The sequence below is a fragment of the Marmota marmota genome, unplaced genomic scaffold (genome assembly GCF_001458135.2).
Source record: "Marmota marmota marmota unplaced genomic scaffold, marMar, whole genome shotgun sequence".
Taxonomy (NCBI): domain Eukaryota; kingdom Metazoa; phylum Chordata; class Mammalia; order Rodentia; family Sciuridae; genus Marmota; species Marmota marmota.
This window is the reverse complement of record NW_026000019.1, coordinates 19,673,839-19,690,778: the sequence shown is the minus strand read 5'-3', so window position 1 is coordinate 19,690,778 and position 16,940 is coordinate 19,673,839. Positions and strand designations below refer to the sequence as shown.

At 42.5% G+C, this 16,940-nt stretch overlaps 1 protein-coding gene across 1 annotated transcript in view; it reads left to right on the top strand.

The window, feature by feature from the left end:
- The window catches only part of Dnm3 (dynamin 3), a 431,287-nt gene that overhangs the window by 102,950 nt on the left and 311,397 nt on the right, over positions 1-16,940 (top strand). The window contains exons 5-6 of the mRNA XM_048810033.1: positions 293-442; positions 1,569-1,772. Of these exons, the coding sequence (XP_048665990.1) occupies positions 293-442; positions 1,569-1,772 (354 nt within the window). The remainder of the gene's footprint in view (positions 1-292; positions 443-1,568; positions 1,773-16,940) is intronic.

The following is a 16,940-nucleotide window of genomic DNA, read 5'->3' as shown; positions in this document are numbered from 1 at the left end:
TTGTTTTGTCATTGAGACAGCCACAGATATGCTGGATGGTTTAAGGGTTTATAATACTTGATTGCTTACCAAACACGAGCACATTCAGCAACCACAGCATGTGTACTATTTGATATTTCTAGAATCTTCTCTGTGATTTGATTGATTGTCACGCAGTGTTCTCTCATGTATAATGACCAAGGAGACATTGAATATTTTGACTTGTAATTGAAGAGATATTTCCTTATAATTGTGGCCAAGAATGTATACTCTGAGGTTGGATTAATTTGTGGGTGCTTTTTTCTTTTTTTAGAATATGCCGAATTTCTACATTGCAAAGGAAAAAAGTTTATAGATTTTGATGAAGTTCGCCATGAAATTGAAGCAGAAACAGATCGAGTGACTGGAATGAATAAAGGCATTTCCCCCATACCCATTAATTTGCGAGTCTATTCTCCACATGGTAAGTAAAATATTAAAATTTCAAATTCTTCTCCTCAAACAATTTTTACTGTGTTCATTAACATGCATTATTTGTGTAGAAGATGCACGTAGTGCTGAGTTTCTAGGATTTCAGATGCTGCTGTAAAATGGTATGGCGCAGAGAGCTCAGAAGATTCATAGAGAGGCAAGGGGAGATGACCTTTTGAAGATCAAAACTGAGCTCAGTGTTTACACTTTTTATTTTCATGATGAAATTTCAGAATTTGAGAGGGGTATATGTGAAAATTTCCATTTTTCTTATCTTCAATGATTTCAAAAATCTTAGGAGCATGTGGCTGAGGCTTCCCCTGCTGATTTCCATGAGCTCTATGAATTTCTCTTTTCCTCCTGAGGAATCAGCTGTGATTTGTATCCCAGCTGTCAGCTTATAATGTGGGTAACCAGTTCACGGTACGTGATGGGAAATAGCCTCTGTCCTGACTAAACTCTGAGTGGGACAGATTTTCACTTCTCATTCTCTACCTAGCTCTGCTGCCTTTGGAGCAGAGCATGAATGACAGAAGCTCAGTTATGACTTCCCACGGGGACTCGGTGCCAGCACCCAGAGGACAATAGCAAGCTGGGGCTGGAGTCACGTTGCCACTGACGGCTCGCTTGCCCGGCCCGCTGGAGGCACGCAGGGCCCCATAGATGGCTGGCAGCTTCCCTGCAGGTGAAGAGGCTGACCTTCTGTGAAGAACATGGGAGGCTCTTGAGGGGAAGGGCCAGCCTCGCCCCGGGGGTTCCTGTACACGTGTAGGCCATGTGCCAGACTGGCAGACAGCACACGCATTATTGTTCAGTGTTTTAATTACAACCCCCTCGTTACACAGCTAGGCAGCAACAGCTCTCTGAGCAAACTGTTAGGCCTGCAGATCAGTGCCTTTCAAATGATGTGAAAATGATCATTTGGCAGAGCACAATCATACAAAAATAGAGAGAACTAGCAAAACCATTTTCCTTTCTGTGCTTTTCTTCCTACACGCCTGGGCTGGAGTCATTCAGATGCACAGTGCAGAAAGCTGAGCTCAGCCCCAGGTGACTCTGCACCGTGGATGTCTGTCAGCACTGAAGGTGCACGCCCGACTCTTTCCCCTTCCCCACAGTGTTGAATCTAACCCTTATCGACCTGCCTGGAATAACGAAGGTGCCCGTGGGAGATCAGCCACCAGATATCGAGTATCAGATCAGAGAAATGATCATGCAGTTCATCACCAGGGAGAATTGCCTGGTTCTGGCCGTCACTCCAGCCAACACTGATCTGGCCAACTCAGACGCACTGAAGCTAGCTAAAGAAGTTGACCCCCAAGGTGAGTGTGTGACCTTCAGAGGACAGGAGTTATTTTAAGATGTCAGGAGCATGGGTGTATTTAAAGGTGACAAATTCTCGTGACTTGATTTCATTGTTGATAAAATTCAACATGATTAATGTTGGTAAGTCTTTTGTATTTAAGCCACTAAAAGAAAAAATCAGCGGGGAATAGAGCAAAATTCCATATACATAAATGTGAGATAACTGAGATCTAAGAAAAGGAGCACTGCTAAGCCTCATGGACTATTTCTTTATAAAGTCAATGAAATAAACTTTTGCTATAGCAGAATTCAGGTACTCTACTTAGTTATGTAAGAGTTAACTGAAGGGCTGGGGGTTGTAGCTCAGTGGTAGAGTGCTTGCCTAGCTTGTTGAGAGCCAGTGGGTTTGATCTCAGCACTGCATACAATAAATAAATAAATAATATAAAAATAAAGGTCCATTGACCACTAAAAAAAAAAAAGTTGATTGAATATACTCTCAAAAAGGAGCCTTTCTGTGTTTTTTGTTTCTTTATATTTTTAAAAATGTCTTTTAATGCCTTGAAGATATTATTTAGCTTATAATCATTTCATATATATGGGGGTGGGGAGAGATGAGCATGATTTATCTGTCAGTGACACATCAGAAACCAGAAAAGCCTCCTCCCCATGCAGAGACCCCAGTCATGGGCCTCATGGGTCTGTCTGGGGTAATTCTGGAGGGGCCCTCGGTGATTCCTTCTTTCAATATGGAAATGCATGCTCTCCAATTCACATTTTTACTTCGTAGAGTTCTTCAGACCCACTTTTCTTCTCTTTATCTGTAATTTTTGTATTGCATGTTGTAACTCTTAGATGAATTCTCTTTTTGTGTTGAGTTATTGATGTGTTTGCTTGCAATGCTGGGGATTGAACCCCGGGTCTTGCTCATGCTCGTTGGAGCTACATTCCTAGCCCTAATTTTCCATTTCTGATATAATTTTAAAAAGTGCCAACAGAATTTTAAAAACTATTTGTGAATGTGGCTTCAATTTTTTAAGATTGCATATGGGCCTCGGGTTTCACAACTTCAGTGTCTTCTCTGAGATCTTAATGAGAGCTTTTGGTGGCTTCCCTTTTGTAATGCACATTGTTTCTGAGCTTATTCCTTACTGGTTGGTTGTTTTGCCTGCATCTTTGATGGTAAAGGCCTTTTTCCCAATGTTTGATGACCTTTCACTGCTTGTTTATAGATGCAAGTAATGCCCTAAAAGCCCATGTATGTGTGTGTCTGGGGTTCACTGGCGAGTGGGCTTCCCCACGGGGTGATTGGGCTGGGACCTGGCTGTCTTGGCAGACTTCCTCAGCTGCTGTATTCTATGAATTTTTCTTCTTGAGCTTCTCTGGTAGAAGTCTGATGTCCAGTGTTCTTGGAGCCAAGAGGAAGAATGGATTTTGTGGGGGTAGGGAGGGGCAGTTCTTAGTCTTCAGTAGGTAGACTTTTAATTAATGTCATGAGGGCGTCCCCGAACGTTTTCTTGAGTCTAAAGTTCCTGGGTCTGTCTGCTTCTGAGGGCAAATCGTCGGCACTCCATCAGAGTTGAAGAAGGGTAGCTGTATGGTAATGCAAGAGGGAGAAAAGGGTTTGGAGATCTGAAGTGTCCTGTATGAGCCATCCTCTGGTTCTCCCATTTTCTACCCTCTGCTCCCTGGCCTTGAAGCTCTAACTCTTTGGCTTTCCCAGAGTTCTGCAATGGAAATTGGTCAGTTTCTTCTTGGCTTCCTTTAGCATCCCTGAATTAGGGCTTGGGATAAACTCTCATTAAAAACTAGAGTCCATTAGAAAACTAGTAGCCACTAACCCCTGTCTCCACAGCCTCCATGTCTCTCAGAGGCCAAGCCACAGTTGCCTGAGATAATCCTTCCATCAGCAAATTCTGGTGAGCAGCACAGCCTCCATCCTGAAACGTCTGTGCTGAATTCAGATAAAGCTCCATGGAGGGACAAGTGACATCACCCAGTCCTTGGGTTCTCCTTGGTTCTGCCTCCTTGGAACTGATCCTTTTCTCAGACTCTCCTCACAGGTGGCAAGATGTCTGCAGTAGCTCCTGCCTCGGATCCTCACAACTTGAAAGCTTGTAGAGGAAAATATGACAGAGAATCTTTTATTTGCATGAATTATGAATGTTGTAAGAAACACAAGCGACAATGGAATTGGCCCACTAATATACCTTGTAAAAATACCTGCAATTAATTCTTAAGATTGATTTAACATATCCTATTGTGCTCCTTTTGTCTAATAGAGAATATTAATAGCCAGTGATTATACCTCATTCCTCAGGCTCTTCAAAAGAAGATTAAGTTGTAACCGAAAATAGTAGCTCTAGTGAGATCTAGCAGATCGTTAGGTGGGAGCAATTCATGTTGATGTAGGGAGTCATCAGTTTGCCAGAAGAGAACTGATGTGCACCGTCTCACTGCCAGTGTTTCCAAAGTGTTTTTGTAGCATATGTGAAACACAGCATTAGCTTTCAATCATGGACAGGTGCTCCACACATCTGCCTCCAGGAAGAAATATTAAATTCCACCCCCCGCATCATTATCTGGTTCATTTACAAGATGCCATTTAGAAATTTCCATGTGAATGTTCATGAATGTACCTAAAATTTACCTCATTTCTTGTGGATCATTAGAACTGCTCCTCTATCCAAAGCAATCCTCAGCAAGAAAAGTGAAGTAGAAGGCATCACAATATCAAACTTAGATTAGAACCCTATCTCTCACCCTATCCAAAACTCAACTCAAAGTGGATCAAGGGCCTAGGCATTAGACCAGAGACCCTGTGCTTGCTAGAAGAAAAAGTAGGCCCAGATCTCCATCATGTCAGCTTAGGAACTGAATTCCTCAACAAGACCTTAAAGCACAAGAAGTAAAATCAAGAATCAATAAATGGAATGGGCTCAAACTAAAAAGCTGCTTCATGGCAAAGGAAACAATCAAGAACATAAAGAGAGAGCCTACAGAACGGGAGAAAATATTTGCCACATGCACCTCAGGTATAGCATTAATCTCCAGGATACATAAAGAACTCAAAAAACTTCATACCATAAAAACAACCCAATCAATAAATGGGCAAAGGAACTGAATAGACACTTCACAGAAAAAATATGAATGGTTAACAAATATATGAAAAAATGTTCAATATCACTAGCAATTAGAGAAATGCAAATTAAAACCACACAGAGATTTCATCTCACTCCAGTCAGAATGGAGTTATTAAGAATGCAGACAACAATAAATGTTGGTGAGGCTGTGTGGAAAAAGGTACACTCATACATTACTGGAGGGACTGCAAATTGGTGCAATCAGTCTGGAGAGCATTATGGAGATCCCTCACAAAAATTGGAATGGAACCACCATTTGACCCAGCTATCCCACTCTTCGGCATATACTCAAAGGACTTAAGATCAGCATCCTATAGTGATGTGATCACATCAATGTTCAGAGCAGGTCAATTCACAATAGCTAAACTATGGAACCAACTTAGGTGCCCTTCAACAGATGAATGGATAAAGAAAATGTACATATACACAATGGAATATTCCTCAGTCTGAAATTATGGCATTTGCCAGTAAATGGTTGAAACTGGAGACTATCATGCTAAGTGAAATAAGCAAATCCCCAAAACCCAAAGGCCAAATGTTCTGTCTATTTACGGTGCTGACTCACAGTAGGCATGGGGTGGGGGAGTGGTCGTTCACTGGATTGGACAGGGAGGAATGGAAGGAGATGTGAATGGGAAAGAGAGTAGAATGAATCAGACACCACTTTCCTATGTTCATACGTGAAACTCCACATCGTGTACAACCATAAGAATGGGAAGTTACACTCCACATGTGATGTGTGGATGAGGTGTCAGAATACATTCTACTGTCAGGCATGACTAAAAAGAAAAAGAACTGCTGCTGTGTCATAGACAACCCTCTTTACCTAATTTTTTCTTTTATACCACATAAAAAGAATCTGCTCTCAGGATTACCATTTAAGTTTTGGAAGAATATTTTGGCAGAAGCACAGAAACATCTAGTGCCACCTCCCTGTCTACCACCCCTGGATGGAGATGGCTAAGGACAAACACCTGCCTGAGGGCTCCCGTCAAGCCAGATTCTCTGGTTGGTTACTGAAAGTTCCTTGCTAATCCTAAGGGTTAGGATTTGTTTTTGAATCTGTTTCAATTTTAAAACCCGAGAACCCCCAAAACTACCTGAAGCATTTCCATGGGGATCTGTCCTGAGGCTTCAGCTGGTCCTGGATGTCACTGAGGATCTGAAAGAAACACTGCTTATGCCCATGGGGCTCACATTGTGCGCTGTCTTCAGTGGTGATAAAAAAACAAACTAGGGAAAACAAGGAGATAGGGTATATAGGGATATGGCGTTTTGGGTGGACAAGCAAATACATTCATGTACCCTCTTGTATTTCCCTAGATATTCTGTGAATAGGTCTCCCACGTCTGATTTGAAAGTCTAGTTTTCCTTACACTTTTAGTTTTGATTATTAAAAAAAAAAAAAGAGTGGCATCAACTTTGATTGTTTAGGAATGTCTTGCTTAATTCTACATATTTATGAATTTCCTGAATTCCCTTCTGTTACTGATTTCTAATTTCATTCCATCGGGGTTGGAGAACATTCTTTGCATTATTTCAATGCTTTTCAATTTATAATTCTTATGGCAAGATTGTAACAAATCACCAAGTCGATCTTAAAGCAAGAGACAGAACATTTATTCACCAGCTGGCGGGCCAGGGGGCAGGCTGCAAGTATACACCCTTCAACTCCCTCCAGGGGTTTGAGTACATCTTTTACACCATAAGTAAAGCATGTCAGTACATTAATTATAAATGGCTGTTGCTATAATTCAAAACCATAAACAAACATCATGAGATCTAAAATCATAAGCGTCAGGGCAAGTGGGTCAAAATGACCCTAGTTGAGTACAATGTAAGGAACGGTTATTAACATCTAGATAATCAATCTCTGACAGGGTACATTGCCCAAGGAAAATGGCAGCCAAAAAGAGAACAATTTTACATTGTATAAGAATTGCCATTTTGTGTTGCCAAACATGCTGTGCTAAGCAACTGTTGATGGGCACAGAGGTGGGGTGCTCCCATAGGAGAAGCATTTCTTACAGGATGTGGAGTCCCAGGGCAAAATGGAGTCTGTTTGGTCATTGCCCATATAGCCTGGCCCATAATATTGAGATCTATTCTTGGGAATAACAAATGGTTTATTCTAGAGAATGTTCCATGTCAATTTGAGAACACTGTATTCTGCTGCAGTTGGTAGCGTGTTCTGTAGATGTTTGTAAAGCTGGTTTATAGTTGTTGTTCAGATCTTCTATATCCTTGTTCATGCTTAATATGGCTAGTCTATCTCTTACTGGAAATGGGGTATTGAAATCCCCAACTATTATTGATGAATTATCTGTTTCTCCCCTTAGTTAGGCCAGTTTTTGTGTGTTTTGGGGCTCTGTTTTTAGGTGCATTTGTATTTATAGTTGTTTATTATTTCTTCTTGATGGATTGAGTTTTTTGTCATTATTTTTTATCATTATCTTTGTCTTTAGAAGTCATTATTTTTGCTTGGAGAGTACTTTGTCTGATATTGGTATTTACTCCAGCTTTCATTTGGTTACATTATGTGTGTGTGTGTGTGTGTGGGGGGGGGTAATTGCTCTAGGATTACAGCTAACAATTCATAACAACCTGGTTTGGATCAAGGTCCACTTAATTTCAATAGTACACCAAAGTCTGCTCTGACGGATCTCCGTTCCCCTTTCCTATGAGCTGTCATTGTCTTGCAAGTTGTGTGTTTATATGGTACACAACCCTCCACACAGATCATAATCACTGCCTTATGTGGTTGTCTTTTAAATCCATATGAGAAAAAGTGACAGGCAAACAACAGTTTGTGCAGTTACCGTTACCAGTGCTATTTCTTTCCTTTTGTGGATTTGAGTTGCCATCTCGGGTCTTCTCCCCTCTGCCAGGACACTCTCTCGTGTTTCCTGTGGCCGGTTCTGCTATTAAGGGATTCTCTGTTTTTGTTTATCTGGGAATGTCTCTATTTCTCCTTAATTTTTGAAACAGGATTCTCGGGTGGCAGTGTGTTTCTTTCTCACTTTGTGCATGTCTCCCTCTGTCCTCTCTCCTCTGTGCTTGAGTGGCTGCTGTCACCGCGGAGGAGCCCTTGAACACCAAGACTCTTTTCTCAGTGTTTTCATGATACTCTTTTCTTGGCCGTTGGACGGTTTGATTTTTTGTTGAGTTTATCCTACTTGGAGTTTCCTGAGTTTGTTGAGTGTGTAGATTTAATGCTTTTCATCAAATTTGGGAAAATTTAACCATTATCTCTTCAACTATTTTTTCCTTTTTCTTTCTGTTTGTTAGACTCCCGCTATGGGTATGTTGGGATACCCGATGGGTCTGCAGGTCTCTGAGGCTCTGTTTAATGTTCTTCATTCCATTTTCTCTCTTCTCCTCAGACTGGGAAGAACACTTTCATCTGACCTATCTTCAAGTTTGCTGATTCTTTCTGCCTGCTCACATCTGCTGTTGAATCTTTGCAGTAATTTTTTACATTCCAATTATTTAAATTTCATATCTAGAGTTAAAGAAATTCTGCCAGGGTTTCAGTTGAGTAGCAGAGCACTTGCCTGTCATGTGCTAGGCCCTGCGTTTGATCCCCAGGACCATACATGAACAAATTTCTATATATTCAACATTTGGCAAAATATTATTCACATACTTTCTTTTAGTTCTTTAGATATACATTCCCTTCATTCTTTGAACATTTTAAAAATAGCCTCGTCTACAAATTTTAATGCCTTGGCTTCTTCAGGGATAATGTCTGTGGATTGCTTATTTTCTTTGTGTTTGGGTGGTAATTTCTTCACATGTCTTGTAATTTTTTTTTTGTGGAGAATGAGACATTTAAGCAATGTAACATGTCAACACTAGAAATCAGATTCTGTTCCCCCCAACAAAGTTTGTTTTGCTACTGTTTATAGTTGCCACTACTATTGGATTAGTAGTTTTCCTGATCCAATTCTATAAAGTCTGTATTCTCTGTTGTGTCACTAAGGTGTTTGCTCAGTTTTCTTAATGGTTGGTTAACAACTAGACAGATTTCCTTCAATACCAGAGCGTTTTAATCTCCCAGCATTAACTTAGTCTCCCAGTGCATTTGGGTCATGGCTTCTATGCTCAGGTCAGGCAGGTGATCTGCAATTCTGCCTTAAGCTTCACTTTGTGTGTATGTTGAACCTTGGGGTTATCCAGAGGTGGAAATCTGGGGCTCTCCCTGATCTTTTCTGAGAGTATACAAAGCTCGGAATGTGGGTTTTAAGATCCCAGATTGGGACTGCAAATTGGTGCAGCCAATATGGAAAGCAGTATGGAGATTCCTTGGAAAACTGGGAATGGAGCCACCATTTGACCCAGCTATCTCTCTCCTGATCTATACCCAAAGGACTTAAAAACAGCATATTACAGGGACACAGCCACATCAATGTTTACAGCAGCACAATTCACGATAGCTAAACTGTGGAACCAACCTAGATGCCCTTCGGTAGATAAATGAATAAAAAACATGCAGCATATATACACAATGGAATGTTACTCAGCAATAAAAGAGAATAAAATTATGGCATTTCCAGGTAAATGGATGGAGTTAGAAAAGATAAAGCTAAGTGAAGTTAGCCAATCCCAAAAAACCAAATACAAATACCAAATGTTTTCTCTGATATAAGGAGGCTGATTCATAGTGCAGTAGGGAGGGGGAGCATGGGAAGATTAGACAAACTGTAGATAGGGCAGAGGGGTGGTAGGGGAAGGGAGGGGGCATGGGGTTAGCAATGATGGTGGAATGTGATGGACATCATTTTCCAAAGTACATGTATGAAGACATGAATTGTTGTGAATATACTTTGTATACAATCAGAGATATGAAAAATTGTGCTCTATATGTGTAATATGAATTATAATGCATTCTGCTATCATATATAAATAAAAAGTTAATTAAAAAGATTCTGGATTTTACATACATACAAAATTTTTAAAGGTTCTTGTGGTTAGTCCCAAGCTTTTCTTTTTAAGTTTTATTTTAGTTAACTTCTGTTTTTGTCTTAATTGTTCTCATTGCCTGAGGTAGCAGCAATGTTAAACAATTGCCACTGATTGTTTCTGACAAATGCTTTCTCCAGAATGAGGCTATTCATACCAAGTCAGTTCTGTCAGGTCAAATCAAGAAAAGCTCCCGTGAATAGGGGCTTTTAGGAAACTACTTGACAGGTGAAATAATTCTCTGGAAATGGTAGTTTTGGTGTTCCCCAACCTCATCCTATCCTCTTCGAGTGTTGCTAGGTTGATGGCTTTCACCACGATTGTGGGGTTTTTAGTTTTTGAGACTACTGTGGAGCTGGGGGATGGAAATAGGGCAAATTCAAACACCATATAACTTATTGTCCCAAGTTTTTCTTGGAAAAATTCCCTGAAGATCATTGCAAGCTTTGGTTAGTTCCACAGCTCTGAAAAAGTTGATTTTGACTATTTTTTGCCAGTGTTCTTTCTTAAATGCCTTTATGGAGAAGAGACCCTTTTCTAGGTGCTTATTATAGCATGATCACTGATGTTTCTCATTCTGATCTCACACCATTGTAATAACCAGGGACTTTCCATGTGGAAGTCATTTGAATCGGGATGGTGAGGGCAGTCTGGTTGTGACATCTGTTACCCTGTTGGTCTTCAGGATTGATTTGGCTGGCTATGTAAGTGGCTCTTTTCACCTTGTCATGTACATTTTTCCTGAAGTATTGCCCTTGGCTAAAGAAGATGACCTATTTAGATCACAGAGGGCTACTCTTTATTTAAGGTATCTGAATTAGAATCTTATATCCAAGGTACATAATTATACAGTTTTCTGAGGGGTAGTCTATTTTAGGCAGTAGCTACTTTATACTAAATTAAGCCTATTTGAAATAGGCAGCCCATTTTTACCAAAGCAGGACTGGGAGGAAGTTTATGTTGATAAGTTAATTACAAACATTGTGCATAATGATTCAAACACTATTACTATTATGTTAGGATATATTCATTTATGTTTTATATTAAAATTAGTTTCATGATGAAACTACTTTTCCAGTACATGTACAATGTTTCAACCTTAAGGCTAGACAAGGCTCAAGCTTCTGTATCATTTGTGAAGATTGTTTTTTCTGATAAATGAAGATTTCTAGTAAAGTGTCAATGGCTATACCATTGAAAGTCAAACATCAAGTCATCAGAACTGTATAATGTTTTACAGATATTTTTCTCTATATCGTGATTTATTTCAAAATGCTCTCACACAATCTGGCTTCAGTTTCGCCACAATACTGGAGGTTGTTTTGGGGTGGGAAGTTTACCCAGATGATATATATACAGAACATGCCTGCAAACACAGTGGGTATGGTAGTGTTATCCTTGGGGCTAGGAATGCATGTCCAGAGATTCCTCCACCAATAAGAACACAAGTTACCCTGACCTGGGTCCTATCAGGATGAAAAGGGGGGACCCTTGTGACCTGTATGCAGACCAAAGATTCCAAGATTTAGAAAAATGGGATAATTAATAGCAAAGGCCACTGAACATAAAATCTGTGAAAAAAAACAAGTCCCAATGAGAACCAGTCAGTAGGGGCCAGGTGACCAAGAGTTACCTTTAGATCTTAAGCATGTCATTTAACTCTCATTGTATTTGTAAATTTTCTCCTCCTGTGGGTTGTGTTTGGGTGCCTCTGGGTAAAATCATGCTCAGTAGAGGCTTGAAATCTGGTGTGATCCTACTGTCTATCCAAAGTTAAGAGGTAGTACCTGGATGGGACTCTCTAGAAACTTCCCCCAAACCCCAATAAACCCTGGGACAAAAGGAGTGCAGGGCCAATCTCCTCTTTGAGATGAGACACTCTCTTCCTTGAGTATTTTTCTCTCTCCTCTAACAAACTTTGTGGTACTTTTACTATATTTTGTGTCTTTCTCGAATTCTTCTCTCATAAGGACACAGGAGCCAAGAGACGTAATACAAACCCTGGTAATGGTAGCCCATCCCCTCCCCATCCAGTGCTCTTGCTGTGTCAGCAGGCCCCTCCTCTGATTTAGATGAAAGAATACAGGCTTGGGAGGCACATATTTTCCATCCTGGTTGTGTGTCAACTTCTTTGAGCCTTATTACCTCATCTCTAAAAGTAAGTGAAATTGTAGTAAAACTTACTAATTAACCTGTATTCATTAAATAAGATAAATCTTTACAAATATAAGAATAAAGATAATTCTAATTATAACTGGCAAATGCTAGCAATTATTTTCCTCTTGAAAATATTCAAAGGGAATTCTACGAGGTTATATTTTATTTATTATACGTAATTCATAGTTTGCTAAACTTGTGTTTAAAATAATCAGTAACATTCTGTAATCCAAATTCCTGCCCACGCCAATTCAAATTAATAAGACTTGATAACATTTGCAAGTAGAACTGTAATGGAATTGTTTTGAATGTTTTAATAACGCGTCATAAAAATTAAAATGATTTCAGATTCACCTGCAAATTGTAGATTAACTGCCTCAGGTGGGTTGGGACTGGGGTAGGCTGGAAGGAAGTGTCCTTATCTTGGCTTGATGTGCTTCAGGGCTTGGGCCAGTGGCTGGTCAGAGGTTCGGAGTGAGGGAGGCCTAGTTTTTCACCATGGTGATGGCGTTGAGGGCTTTGTCAAAGAAGAAGTCCTGCAGCTATTTAGAATTCATACTCCTATACGTGAACAATTCAGCTACTCCCTTTGTGAGCCAGTTCATTAATTTGCTGTTCAACACACATTTATCAGGCATTTGTTGAACCAGCAAAATATTCGTGGTCAGTAACATAAATTCCGTGTGCTGAACCACCGAGGAAGACCCTAGGTTAAGTGGGAGCTCAGTACATATTTGATTATTTTCTTGACAATTCACGACTGAAAACATCAGCTCTTTGTTTAGATGTCATCTTTTCTTACGTGGGGGTCCATGGAAGACCCCAGAAGATCAGCTTTATAAGATGAACATTTTCATTTCATTCTGCCACGAGGGGGGAGGCAGAGCCAGGTCGTGTGGAGTCTCCCAGGTCATGACAGAGGCTTGTCCTTTGTTCAAAGTGGGATGCGACGCTTCAGAAGGGTTCTGAGTGCAGAGAGACGAGACCTGACTTAGGTTTTCACAGGAGGACGCCACTGAAGAGAGACATAAGTAGAAGCAAGGAGACCCACAGGTGGTTCCATCAGAGAGGCCCTGTGGGGAGAGGGACATGTTCTGACTGAGCGTGAAGCTGTGAGGGAGGTGTCGGGCTCAGGGTGTTTTGAGAGAGGAGCTGACGAAGTGTGATGCTGAGGGTCTGAACTAGAGGAACAGGCTACGTGGTGGTGTCGATAACTGCGATTTGGAATATAGTGGGAGAAGCAAATGCTTAGCAGGGATCATGAGTTCTATTTTAAACAGGTAAAACTTGAGAGATGCTTGTTAAGCACCTGAATGGTGGTGTTAGATAGGAGACTGGAGTCCAGGGGAGAGTTTCAGGCTGGAGTTTTGAATCTGGGTGCTGTCAGTCTTCGGTGGTGTAGCGAGAAGAATTGTATTTCCTGCAAAGATAAGTCTGAGGCCTCCGCCCTGCCTCCTGTACCTGTGAATATGTCCTTATTTGGAAATGGTGTCTTTGCACATGGAATTAAGGGTCTGGAGATGAGGCGATCTTGGGTTGGAGAGGGCCCTGGAATCCAATGACTATATCTTTGATGGGAGAAGGGGGAGGGCTCATGAGGCCCAGAGGGACGTGGAGGAAGGCCATGTGAAGACGGGGGAGAGACTGGAGTCGGGATGCCACAGAGCAGAGCGCCAGGAGCACCAGAACTTGGAAGAGACAGGAAGGACCTCCCCAGAGCCCTCGGGGGGGGGGAGCCAGGGGGCACTGCTGACACCGTGGGTGTAGACATCTGGCTTCTGAAGCTGCAAGACAACTAATTCCTGGTGCTTCAAGCCACCAGTTTGTTACACTAGCCCTAAGGAATGGATTCAGGTGGTATCCACAGTCTTGAGTTCAAGTTGCCTAGGAGATGGGCGTGGGTAGGAAAGAGAAGGCGGCCGAGAAGGAGGCTGGGGACCATCCAGGGAGTAGGAGGAGAGAAAGCAGGAGGGGACGGAGAAGCAGGGGACACCAGGCGAGGATGGTGTTCCAGAAGCCCGGGGGACGCTGTGTCGGCTCTGCCAAGTGCTACTGAGAGACGAAGAGGGGGCACGTGGAGGGTCACCCAGGCTACTGCTCAGAAACGGCCGAGGCCCGCGCAGCCGTGGGAGGTGGGGGCTGGTGACTGCTGGGTGCTGAGGTTGCTCTCACTCCTGATGAAGGCACCGTCTTTCTTGGCTCCTAAGGGTGATGACTCTCTCTTTCCTCACGGGCTCTGTTCAGTTTCAAGCTTGAGGTGTTCCTCTGTGAGGATCCAAGAAGGGCAGGGAGGCCGTGTGCGTTCCGTCCCTGTCATCCCCCCCGGGGGAGACTAACAGAGAACTGGGTTCGAGTCGTCGTCGCCCCCCCATCTTTATATCCTCACCAGACTCTGAGGTCCTCATCCGGTGGAGACAAGGGTGTCCAGGAGAAGGGTTTGGCAGGGAAGTCCCCTTACAGTTAACTCCCGAGAATCTTGGCTGTGAGCAACAGGGAGCGGTGGGATCCCTGACAGCATTGTCGAGTTTCCCCACAGACAGGCGGAAATGGGGCCCACTAGGATTGTAAGGTTAAGAAAAGCCTTTGGCAGGATGGTGGTCAACATGTTTGTGTGTTGAGGGGATGACCCAGCGGAGAGACGGTGTTCATGATGGATGGCAGAGGAGGGATAAGTGCAGAACGGGATGAAGACGGAAGAAATAGATGAGAACATCCTTGACTGGGGATCAGATGGACTACTGTCTGAGCCCCAGCCACGGACAGGATTATTTTATTCTTGATTCCAACAACAAGAAACCAGAGGAAATGGGCATCGATGGGTTAGCCAGTGATTGATTGGCAGGGAAATGCCTTTCTCATCCTGAGTTTGCTTGTGACGGCTTTAGGCCCACTTTCCCGGTAGGTCCACTGTCTGTGCTCGTCACCGGCGTCCGCGTGCTCTGTGGACGTGCTCTCCCTTAGCTGAGCACGCACAGGTGTGGTGGCGGTGGTGGCCTGTGACCTGTCCGGGGCCTTTCCTCTCAGGCCTGGCTGTGTTTCGCGTTACCATTGAACTTGTCTGACACAGAGGGCACTTCAAAGGCCTCACCAGGGAGGCCCATGTGTCGGGAAATTCCTTTCACGGTGATTTAGTTCACAGCAAATGAATTTCATTTCTAAAGCCAGCGTGACTGGAGGTCTGCCTGGAGGACAGAATCGCCCCCAGAGGAACGCGAGACCTCTGGCTGGGAAAGGGCACCGACCTCCTCTGGAGTCGCAGCCTGTGAGGGACAGAAGCGGCCGCGAAGCTGGAGGGGACTTGAGTTGTTCGGTGGTGGGTGCCTCCTGTGGCCTCAAGGTTGGCCCTTTGATGTGTCCCTCTTTAATCTGGAAAAGTCTGTGTCCCAGGGTGGTGCTCCCTGACCCTTGGTGGCAACGAGCCCATTCAGGCCTCTGTCTGGCCACTGAGAGGCTGAGGGGCTGCTCAGCTGAAGGGAAGTTTCCAGCATCCATTCAGCCACCGCTCAGGAAGGGACGAGTGAGCTCCAACCTGCAAACAAGTGCAGTCCCTGGAGGAAACTTTCCCTGGCACTACGTGAGCTCCTGTGCCTTCCTTCACCCCAGTGGGTTCATTCCCATGCTTCCTTGAAATTATCGGCTTAAGTATGTGACCAGATGAAGAAATGTAATAGATGTTAAGTGATTTCATTGAGTGTGCATCATTAGTGTGCTTGATGTTCGTTGTGTCAGTTAGCAGATATGAAAACATCCTATTTAAGAACAGCTTAGTGTGCAGCTCATGGAAGCCGTGTTGCGACTCCTTGTTACAGGTTTTTGAACTTATTGCTAATATGAGTGAGACCCATAAAAGCAGCAGTGTTTTTTTTTTTTTTTTTGCAAATGAAGAAAGTGCTAAGATCAGTAGCTAATGTGAAGAGAGTCATGGTCCTCGAAAAAATTGTTTTCATAAGTTCTGTCCAGCTCCTCATTATAATTCTTACATTGAGCATTGCCTCTGTACTGGGCTTGGACAGGGAAAGAGGTAGACATGCACTGTAAAGAAAGGGTCACGGCTGCACATGTCCCTTCAGTCCTGTGTGACTGCAACTTGACAGGAGGTGTGTGATTTCCACGGTCTGGGACTTACACACATGTTTCAGATGCACACTGTTTGTGTATTTCTGATCTCACATTTTAAGATTTTTGTGCACATACAACTTAAATAAGTTAGTTATCTTGTATGTTGTAAATCAGCCCATCTGCCAAGAGGGTAGCTTATCCAAATGTGGATAAGCAGGTTTGCCCAAGGGTAGAGAAGAACTTCCATTTCAAGCTTTAAGAGAGGAAGTTGAGTCTTATTTAAACCTGAAAATATTAAAAGTAGAATAAAATATTCACCTGAAAAAGTTTGTACTAAAAGCATGTGCTCTTGGCCCTGCTGCTTTAACTGGAAGGTGACGGTCTTGGTTGTGACTATGAAAGAACAAAGAGAATTTTTAGAGTGTGAACGTGGATGTGTGTGTCTGCAGGCGAGAGATTTGGATCACTGTTTAAGTAGAAATGGAAGAGAAGTGTAAAGACAGTTTGACAAAGTAAACGGGCTGTTAGGATGGAACTTGGAAGGCCATGGTGCTACCAAAACACATTCTTTCCTTTTGCCACTGGGGGTCACTGTGAAGACGCCGCTTGAATAAGTTTAACCCTTCCTGGAGTCACTTTTTTGTGGAGTTTGAGGATAAAAATTTAATGTAGAAGAGAAACACTATTCATGAAGAAATTTTATTGATTTATTATTTTAAAATTTATTTATTCTAATTTGTTATTAGAAATGCAGATTGCATTTCAATTCATAGTACACGTATAGAGCACAATTTTTCATTTCTCTGGTTGTACATAAAGTGGAGTCGCACCATTTGTGTCTTCATACATGCACCTAGGGTAATG